Source organism: Alosa sapidissima, chromosome 6 (genome assembly GCF_018492685.1).
Source record: "Alosa sapidissima isolate fAloSap1 chromosome 6, fAloSap1.pri, whole genome shotgun sequence".
Taxonomy (NCBI): domain Eukaryota; kingdom Metazoa; phylum Chordata; class Actinopteri; order Clupeiformes; family Clupeidae; genus Alosa; species Alosa sapidissima.
In genome coordinates, this window is record NC_055962.1 from 6,985,928 (window position 1) to 6,995,927 (window position 10,000).

Consider the following 10,000-nt stretch of genomic DNA (forward strand, 5'->3'; position numbering starts at 1 on the left):
CATGGTGCTGGACATCGAGTGAGTTGATCATGAGTTGAGTTGATCATGAGTTAAGTTGATCATGAGTTGATCATGAGTTGTGTTGAGTTGATCATGAGTTGAGTTGAGTTGATAATGAGTTGAGTTGATAATGAGTTGAGTTGATCATGAGTTGAGTTGAGTCGAGTCGAGTTGATCATGGGTTGAGTCGAGTTGATCATGAGTTGAGTTGATCATGAGTTGAGTTGATCATGAGTTGAGTTGATCATGAGTTGATCATGAGTTGAGTTGAGTGGATCATGAGTTGAGTTGAGTCGAGTTGATCATGGGTTAGGTTGATCTTGAGTTGAGTTGATCATAAGTTGAGTTAATGTTGAGTTGAGTTGATCATGGGTTCAGTTGAGTTGATCATAAGTTGAGTTGAGTTGATCATGAGTTGAGTTGATCATGAGTTGAGTTGATCATGAGTTGTGTTGAGTTGATCATGAGTTGAGTTGATCATGAGTTGAGTTGAGTTGATCATGAGTTGAGTTGATCATGAGTTGAGTTCAGTCGAGTTGATCATGGGTTGAGTTGATCATGAATTGATCATGAGTTGAGTTCAGTTGAGTTGAGTTGATCATGGGTTAGGTTGATCATGAGTTGAGTTGATCATGAGTTGTGTTGAGTTGATCATGAGTTGAGTTGATCATGAGTTGAGTTGAGTTGATCATGAGTTGAGTTGATCATGAGTTGTGTTGAGTTGATCATGAGTTGTGTTGAGTTGATCATGAGTTGTGTTGAGTTGATCATGAGTTGAGTTGATCATGAGTTGAGTTGAGTTGATCATGAGTTGAGTTGAGTCGAGTTGATCATGGGTTGAGTTGATCATGAATTGATCATGAGTTGAGTTCAGTTGAGTTGAGTTGATCATGGGTTAGGTTGATCATGAGTTGAGTTGATCATGAGTTGTGTTGAGTTGATCATGAGTTGAGTTGATCATGAGTTGAGTTGAGTTGATCATGAGTTGAGTTGATCATGAGTTGTGTTGAGTTGATCATGAGTTGAGTTGAGTCGAGTTGATCATGGGTTGAGTTGATCATGAATTGATCATGAGTTGAGTTCAGTTGAGTTGAGTTGATCATGGGTTAGGTTGATCATGAGTTGAGTTGAGTTGATCATGAGTTGAGTTGAGTTGAGTTGATCATAAGTTGAGTTAATCATTAGTTGAGTTGAGTCGAGTTGATCATGGGTTGAGTCGAGTTGATCATGGGTTGAGTTGATCATGGGTTGAGTTGATCATGAGTTGAGTTGATCATAAGTTGATGTTGAGTTGAGCTGAGCTGAGCTGAGCTGAGTTGAGTTGAGTTGTTGATCGTGAGTTGAGTTGATCATGAGTTGAGTTGATCATGAGTTGAGTTGAGTTGATCATGAGTTGAGTTGAGTTGAGTTGATCATGAGTTGAGTTGAGTTGAGTTGATCATGAGTTGAGTTGATCATGAGTTGAGTTGATCATGAGTTGAGTTGAGTTGAGTTGATCATGAGTTGAGTTGAGCTGAGTTGAGTTGTTCATTAGTTTAGTTGAGTTGATCATGAGTTGAGTTGAGTTGATTTGATCATGAGTTGAGTTGTTCATGAGTTGACTTGATCATGAGTTGATCATGAGTTGAGTTGAGTTGATCATGAGTAGAGTAGAGTTGAGTTGAGTTGATCATGAGTTGAGTTGAATTGACTTGACTACTCTCTCCGCAGTAAACTCTTCCATGTGAGGCCTGTCACCCAGACTGATGTGTATCGTGCTGATGCCAGAGAAATCCCCCGCATCTTCCAGGTGAGAGAACACAAGGGCAATTTGTGTCTGTGTGTTGGAGTGGACTGATTTTGGTTGTTTTGTAGTTCATGTTCATGCGTGGATTTTGTGTGTTAGGGGAATTTAGAAGATTGTTTTATGCTTCTACTAGTACGACGTGTGTGTGTGTGTGTGCGTGTGTGTATGTGTGTGTGCGCATGTGTTTGTGTGTGTGTGTGTGTGTGTGTGTGTGTGTGTGTGTGTGTGTGTGTGAGAGAGAGTATAAGGTGTGTGTGTATGTAGGTGTGTGTAAGTCTGTGCTTTCCTGTACCAGTGTGCAGCAGTGGTCATTCAGTGTTATTCTGGGCTAAAAACCACAGTGACATTGTTCAGAGTCTTACATGATGCACAGTCGTAACCACAGGCCTTATTGCTTATTAAGGTTTAGACGGGCACTTCCCTTTGGTTTACCACTCTGGAAACCAGACACACACACACACACACACACACACACACACACACACACACTTCACACTTCCATTTCCGCCCCCTGACCTCCATAAAGATCCATTCTTGCTCCTACACACACACACACACACACACACACACACACACACACACACACACACACACACACACACACACACACACACACACATACAAACATGCATACTCTCAGTCTCACCCTACCCCCCACACAAACACATAAATTCTTTCTCCTTCACATACACAGATGCCTAGACTTCCTCCTACACAAAAAAAAAAAAATTCTTCCTCTCTCTTTCTCTCTCTCACACACACACACACACTCATGTACACACACACCATATACAAGCGAACGTCCTCGCACACACACATTAACCCCCATCCTCTTCCCTCCACAGATCCTGTATGCCAACGAGGGAGAGTTCAAGCGCGACACGGAACCCTCTGGTCACGAGACCCTCGGGCTGACCGCTGACCGCTCCATGTGCCTGCTGCACAAGGGCCACGAGCTGGTGCCCACGCTCTACCACTTCCCATCCAGCTGTGAGGCGTGCACTCGGCCGCTCTGGCACGTCTTCAAGCCGCCGCCCGCGCTCGAGTGCCGCCGATGCCACCTCAAATGCCACCGCGAGCACCTGGAGCGCAAGGAGGAGGCCCTGGCACCGTGCAAAGGTGAGAGAGTGACCCCCTCTTTCTATCCTTCTCTCTCTCTCTCTCTCTCTCTCTCTCTCTCACCTTATCTGTCTGTTGGGATTCTGACTCTCCCTCTCTTCCTCCCTGTAGTGAACTACAGCATGTCTGCATCAAAGAGCGTGCTCTCTCTCTTTCTCCCTTGCTCTATCTCTCTCTCTCTCTCTCTCTCTGTAGTAAATCTGACTCTCCCTCTCTTCCTCCCTGTAGTGAACTACAGCATATTCACATCAAAGAGCGCGCTCTCTCTCTCCCTTGCTCTCTCTCTCTTTCTCTATCTCTCTCTCTCTCTCCATAGTAAATCTGACTCTCTTCCTCTCTTCCTCCCTGTAGTGAACTACGACATGTCCACAGCCAAAGAGCTCCTCCTGCTGGCCACCTCCCAGTCCGAGCAGCAGCGTTGGGTCAACCGTCTGCTGTCCCGCATCCCTCGCAAACCCCTGCCAGCTCCGGCTCTCCCCGGAGCCTCCTCCACCCCCGGGGCCCCTCATGGCTCCCCCTCGGCCTCCGACTCCTCCTCGGGCTCGGCCTCACCTACCCCCAGCTCCCCGCGCCCCTCCCCCCGCCCCTCTCCGCAGCTGGACGCCGTTGCGGCCGCCATGGCTGCTGCCGGTGGCGGCTCTAGGGCCCGCTCAGGCTCGATGTCGCCGCAGCTGTCCCACCGCGGGGCCATTAAGATGCAGTCCAAACACATGCAGCACCAGGAAGTGACCGTGCAGCAGCAGAGTGGACAACAGCAGCAGCAGCAGCAGCAGAGCAAAACCAGGTGAGCAACACAATACAGCTATAAACACAAACAAAAACATAAACATAAACATTCCTCTTCCAGGTTACTGGCGTAGTTACCCAGGTAGCTTCAGGAGTTACCACTGATCTCAAAATAATGTCACTTCAGAAGCAATACATGCAGTAAAACGTTGTTTTGGAGATTAACTGTCCCTCCTGAAGTTACTGGGGTAAGTCAGTAACCTCGCTTGGTAGTGTACCCATCTGGAAGAGGAATGGTTATGTTTGTTTATGGTTCTTTCGTCGGAAGAAGCCTACAATGGTACCAGTAAACATTACATTAACATTAAAATTTAGTGTTTAAAGAAAAAGTCATATAGCCTAAATTAAAAAGGAATACCAATGACGAAATAAAATGGAACAAAATAATAACAATAACTAGAAACCTATTAGTACACTACGTGCTGCACAGGAATATGCACTGAGAACATAACGCTGCTGTTTACATACTTGCTTTACTTACTTTTGTAATAATAGCATTCACATCAAACAAAAGTTTAACCTACAGTGGTGGTCTTTAATAATTAACACATCTAGCACAGATCAAGGTGCTTCTCAAGCAAGTAACCGTAAAACATCCGGTTTGTGAAAAGGCTGTGAATGCAACAACATCTTTCCCCTGGTGCCTATTGAGTTTTGGTAATGAAACGCCTGATGTCCTTGATTACCTGAACACAGGAGGCTTGCCTCATCAAATTAGAATCCCTAACGGGTCTCTGGCAAGGGAATTTGTGTGTGTGTTTGTGTGTTTGTGTGTTTGTGTGTGTGTGTGTGTGTGTGTGTGTGTGTGTAAAGATGCCCAGGGGAGCTCCGTTAGTCAACAGAAACAGAGGAGGATTCTATTGAGGCTGGGGAATGGAAACTGTTTCTTCTTAAGGCCAGCTGCTTTACATTTTACACAATAGCTATAGAGGACAATCAGAGAATACTGGCAAATTAAAGATTGCAAAAATTAAAAATGCTAACCAGTGGAAAGTTAGCTAATCAGTGATAACACTGTTCCTATACTTCAGGCATTTCTGATCACTTCCATAGTGTACCGTCTCTGTGTGGTACCTCATTTGAGAAGCTGGTATTTAAGGTAAAGGGTCGTAGGGTAGGTTTGGGTAGAACAGTTTGGTCCACCCTCCTCCAGCCCCTAAAGCTGTCAGTGGAGCTCACTCTCCTCTAGGCTGGACAGAGGCACACACGTAACCGACTCTTTTCCTGGACTGGGATTAAGTGTCATGGTCCTGCTCTAAATTTGGCTTTCAGGGGAAAGACCCCTCGCAAAATGCCATGTGGGGTCATCTGAAGGCCTGTTGGCCATTAGGGATCTGTAGGCAAATGTATAGAAGAGGTGGACAGCTATACTATATGTACATATAATGTTAATAATTATATATAATGGCAGTTAATTTTCAGTTTACTAATGAATTTTGGATCTAATATTATTTGCTGGCTGGTTTAATAATGTTTGCTTTGTGAAGCTGAGTGAGAAAGGGTGTGTGTGTGTGTTGTCCCTGGTTGTGTGTGTGTGTGTGTGTGTGTGTGTGTGTGTGTGTAGCTGTGTGTGTGTGTGTGTGTGTGTAGGTGTGTATGTGTGTGTTTTCCATGGTGATGGTGTGTGTGCAGGCTTGTGTGTGTGTGTGTGTGTGTGTGTGTGTGTGTGTGTGTGTGTGTGTGTGTGTGTGTTTGTCTGTAGGAGTGTATGGCTAATTAATTCTGCTCTCTGTAGCAAAGGCCCCATGCTCAGAATCATCCTGCACTGACATCATGACCGTCTGACCCCTGATCTTTCCATTCTCTAATGTGTGTGTCCGTGGAAGTAAGTGCACGGCACACTGGCATCTGTCCGCATGTGTGTGTGTGTGTGTGTGTGTGTGAGAGAGAGAGAGAGAGAGAGAGAGAGCATGTGCATGTTTGTGCCTTATTGCATATGTAAAGTTATTAATGCAACAGGATCTTGACTGTCCTTGTTATCTGTGGCTAACAATCGTAACATCATCTCTCAGTGCTTACTCCAGCGGATATAGCCATATCTGCCACCATCTGCCACACTCAGTCACAATTATTAAAGCAGCATGACAACTTAATGGGAAATTCGATTATTTGCCGTCTAGCCCAGAGTTAGATAATAAAAGGATATATACCCTACTCTTCTCTGTGTGTACAATAACCCAGTCTTACTCCGTTAGCCTAGCTTAGTACAATACACTGGAAGTGGGTTACACCAGTTAGCCTATAGCTAAAAGGGATATCTTGTACCGTCTCAATGCAAGATCTTATACAGTTTCAATGCAAGAGATAGTCTAAGGCTAGGCAACATCTGAGTCTCTCAAAGAAACCTGTTTAACCTCTGGTTAACCCTGGTATATCAGGAATTTCTATGGCTAGAGATACAGTTGTTACATGGTTGGCAAGAAAAAAAGAGTTTTTGTCTGAGGATTATTTGACCAGAAAGAGTGTTCGGAAGCAGTGAGTAAGAGTAACCCCTTCACTGAACTTGGTAAATGTGCGCCACCTAGTGGTTAATTGTGTTGTAAATCCAAGTGTAAAGGCAGTTACTTTTTTTCTCAGTCCCGTTGGTGGATTTCTCAGATCCGAATCGAAATTCTCAAAACTATTTGTTCAGCCTCCACATTATCTAGTCATGTGTGCACATCATGAGAGCAATTTATTATTATTATTATTATTATTATTATTATTATTATTATTATGAACAAACAGCAAATAAATGGCAAATCTATGCAGTTGTTTGAGTGCAATCGTCTGCTTATGTCATGTTGGTAAAAATAATTTTCTCTGTAAAAATAAGGTTCTCTGTTGAATAGTCCTTCACCAAGTGCATTTTGGTCTTTCTTTCCTGTGCGACAATGAATTACATGGTCTGGCCACTAACTGCAGTACAGACAGGACTGTAAAAGTATATTCATTATGTGTAATAATACTCTCCCACATACAGCAATGTGTATGTTTTACTGTTGAAATTGGTATATGCCTAACAAACTGCAGCCTTGTGTATTTTAATAAAAAAAACATTCTTACAGAGTATTCTATGTTCTATTGACAACATGACTAAGCATTTTGACTATCTTGTTCTATTGACAACATGATTAAGCATTTTGACTATCTTGTTCTATTGATAACATGATTAAGCATTTTGACTATCTTGTTCTATTGACAACATGAAGCATTTCGATTATCTTGTTCATAACAGTGACACAGGTACTTGTCATTCTGATGGTACTGCCATGTTGATTGGCATAAATATTTGCTTTTGAGACACTAACTAAGCGTTAATGATGATGAAATAAATCCACCAAAGTGACTGAGAGAAGCTCGAGTGAAGCCGCAGAAAAGAAGCTGTAAACTGTCCATGCACTTCCAAGCCCCTGTTGATATCGGTACATAACGTCTGCTGGGGTCAGGGGTCCAGGGACCCTGAATGACCTTTCCGTGACCCTGAATGACCTCTCGGTGAGCCTGAATGATCTCTCTGTGACCCTACCTGCTTCTCTGCCGTTTCAGGGTGATTGGGTTTGGCCTAAAGGGATGGGAGTGGGTCCTAGATGATGATGATGAGGATGATGATGGGGATGGTGGTGATGATGATCACGCGTTTTTTGACTTCTGACAAAAAAAGTGAGATACAACAGTGTGTGTTGTTTGAGTGAGTTTGCATGAAGATGCACGAGCCCACTCAGGATTGTAATATCTGCATCTTTTACATTTTAAAATGACAAATTAAAGATAAGATGAGTGCATCCATTTTGTTTTCTGAGGAAGGACCTGATGGCTTCTGCTCTAATTGTGCCTGCTCAAAACTTTGGCTTGCACAACGCCCCTGTGTGTGTGTGTGTGTGTGTGTGTGAGAGAGAGAGAGAGAGTGAGAGAGAGAGAGAGAGAGAGAGAGGTGTGTGTGTGAGAGAGAGAGATCTTTCTGAGCTGAGTTTTGCCTCTAGAAGTAGCAATTTGCTGCGTGGAAGGGTTGTTTGCTAATAACTCAATGTTGATGCTTCCCCCAAACTGATCAGCCAGCGTGTGTCCTGTTGTGGTTTCTAATGTTCCAGTGTAACAGCTGTGGTGTGCGTTGGCATGTCAGGACAGCATGCTGATATGGTGTACAGCACTGGGTGCTATTTCATCTATGTGGTCTATGACAAACCTGGTTAGTAAGTGGTATATCATCTGAAAGAAGAGAACTCATAAGCTGCTTTCAGACACGTCCTCCGCAGTACTGTATATGCGGAGCTTTGTCAAACGGAGGTCCGACCCTTCGGGTGATTCAGATATGATGCTAACATGCTGACATTATGCGGTCATACAGTATGTGTGAACGACACCGACGCACATTAACAGAATCTCTGCGTGGTTGAACGTGGTTGAACACATACATGAACAGAATCTCTGCATGTTCTTCGCTTCATTCAGACACAAGCTCATTTACATAATGTCCATCGGAAATACTAGGAGGGGAGTAGTGTAAGAGCCGGATAAGTTCGGAATTTCAAATGTCCGGTTATGTTGTTCAGATGTACGGCCCAACCGCTTGACATCCTCAGAACATACAGACTTACACCTAGGTCTGAAAGCAGCTATTATAAGTGGTAAACCTCCTACTGTATAAGTGGAGCCTTTTGGCTTTTTGCGGGTGGATGAAGCCATAGAGATCCTTTATTAGGAAGTTTACAATAATGTACCCAGGTTTGTCACTACATCACGTACATGAAATATGTCCCTGAAATTGATGTGTAAATAACAGATGATGTCCTTTTTCTCTCTCTCTCTCTCTCTCTCTCTCTGTTTTTCTCCATTTCTCCTCTAGTTAACCTTTGCTGGAAGTCTGGATTTGTACACAGTGACTTCAGCTGACAAGAATACCTACAGAGAGATTCGAAACAATCCTCAATCCACACTCATTCTCTCTCTCTTTCTGTCTCTCTCTCACACACACACACACACATACACACATACATGTCAAGCCATGGCACTGTAGGACAGCATAAATGGACATGACAGTGTTTCCCCAGGACTTAAAGTAAAACACGTTAAGTAAAATTGTGTGTGTGTGTGTGTCTAGAAAGAAAAGGAAATACAAGGACACTCTCTCAGCCTACATATTGAGACTATGCAGATTCCTAAGTGTGCATTTCTTGTGCTGTTGTATTTACCTGTGAGTGTGTTATATAACATACTTTAAGTGCCAAAGATATATTTACTGTTATTGATTTTTTTTTTAACTGTAAAGTCAGTATCTATGCATATTTCAGAACTGGTAAAAGTTTATGTAAATTATTTCTTGTTATTAAGTGTTACATTGGTAAAACTAAGGTGTATGTAGCTTTAATGGAAAGTATTGGGTTTTCATTTGAGGTGGTGTTGTGGCAGTTACAGTTCCAGTGTTTCTTTAGTGCATCTTGAGCAATGGAGAACTGTCCCACTGAAGATGTCAGACATTAATGATCTCATACCTGCTAGCTGACGGTCATCCTCAGGGTCACCCTACTGAGCTGGATGGGTCTCCTCCTGTTGTTTATGGACAGGCATTTTTTTCCGTTGCCACAGTTACCGGTCTGCTTCCTGTACGGGGGTTCAGGCCTATAGGACTTTTTATGCGTGTTAACTTTCATCTGCAATGCAAACTGTAAATGACACTATAATACATTTAAAATGAATAGCATGGAATTAAATTTGGACGGATGCAGACTAAGATCTGGTTAGAACCTGCCCAGAGTCCACTACAATTGTTGTGCTCTCAGTTAATAGGCAGTCATATTCTATCAGAAACCAGAACAACAAGAATAAATATATTATTTGATGAAGTTGTCTCATGACCGTTTCTCTCTACACACACAAGCATGGGACTGGAAATGGGGATGTGTGTCTGGTGTAAGAGTCGTCTGAATGGGATAGTAAATGTTTATTGTGAGGAACTTTTGCGTGTCCACTGCAGTCTGAGTGACCACGGAGCCTCGTCTAGCATGAGACAGCAGAGTGGTTGATTGCAATGATCAACACCTGTGTGAAAAACAGATTTTAAAAGCCCCAGGTTCTTAACCCTGGGGCAACCACTCGGCAGCCCACACTCAACCAATCACAGCGCTACTCACTTATTCTTTTTCACGACAGACACACATGACGCACACACACTATTTCTCACACACTCTCTTCTCTTCATTCATTACACTCATTCTCCACTCTAAGTCATTCATTCAGTCATTCACAACTTGTAGCCCATGTCCCTAGACATCTTTTTCATAATTCACAAATTCAATAAATTCTTGTTGAAGCATCATTTTGGTGGTTGCA

The 10,000-nt window shown here is 43.2% G+C and overlaps 1 protein-coding gene across 4 annotated transcripts in view; it reads left to right on the forward strand.

The window, feature by feature from the left end:
- LOC121711536 (rho-associated protein kinase 2-like) overlaps positions 1-9,513 on the forward strand; it is a 61,156-nt gene extending 51,643 nt beyond the window's left edge. For 2 of the 4 annotated variants that reach the window (XM_042095197.1, XM_042095199.1), the window contains 6 exons: positions 1-18; positions 1,711-1,789; positions 2,632-2,905; positions 3,257-3,689; positions 7,220-7,333; positions 8,517-9,513. The exon at positions 1-18 is cut by the window's left edge and continues 71 nt beyond it. In XM_042095197.1, the coding sequence (XP_041951131.1) occupies positions 1-18; positions 1,711-1,789; positions 2,632-2,905; positions 3,257-3,689; positions 7,220-7,325 (910 nt within the window). In that variant the 3' untranslated portion in view covers positions 7,326-7,333; positions 8,517-9,513. Of the gene's footprint in view, positions 19-1,710; positions 1,790-2,631; positions 2,906-3,256; positions 3,690-5,426; positions 5,517-7,219; positions 7,334-8,516 lie in introns of all 4 variants that reach the window. The other 2 variants (XR_006032364.1, XM_042095198.1) reach the window with 2 other exon arrangements.
- The last annotated feature ends 487 nt before the right edge of the window (positions 9,514-10,000 follow it).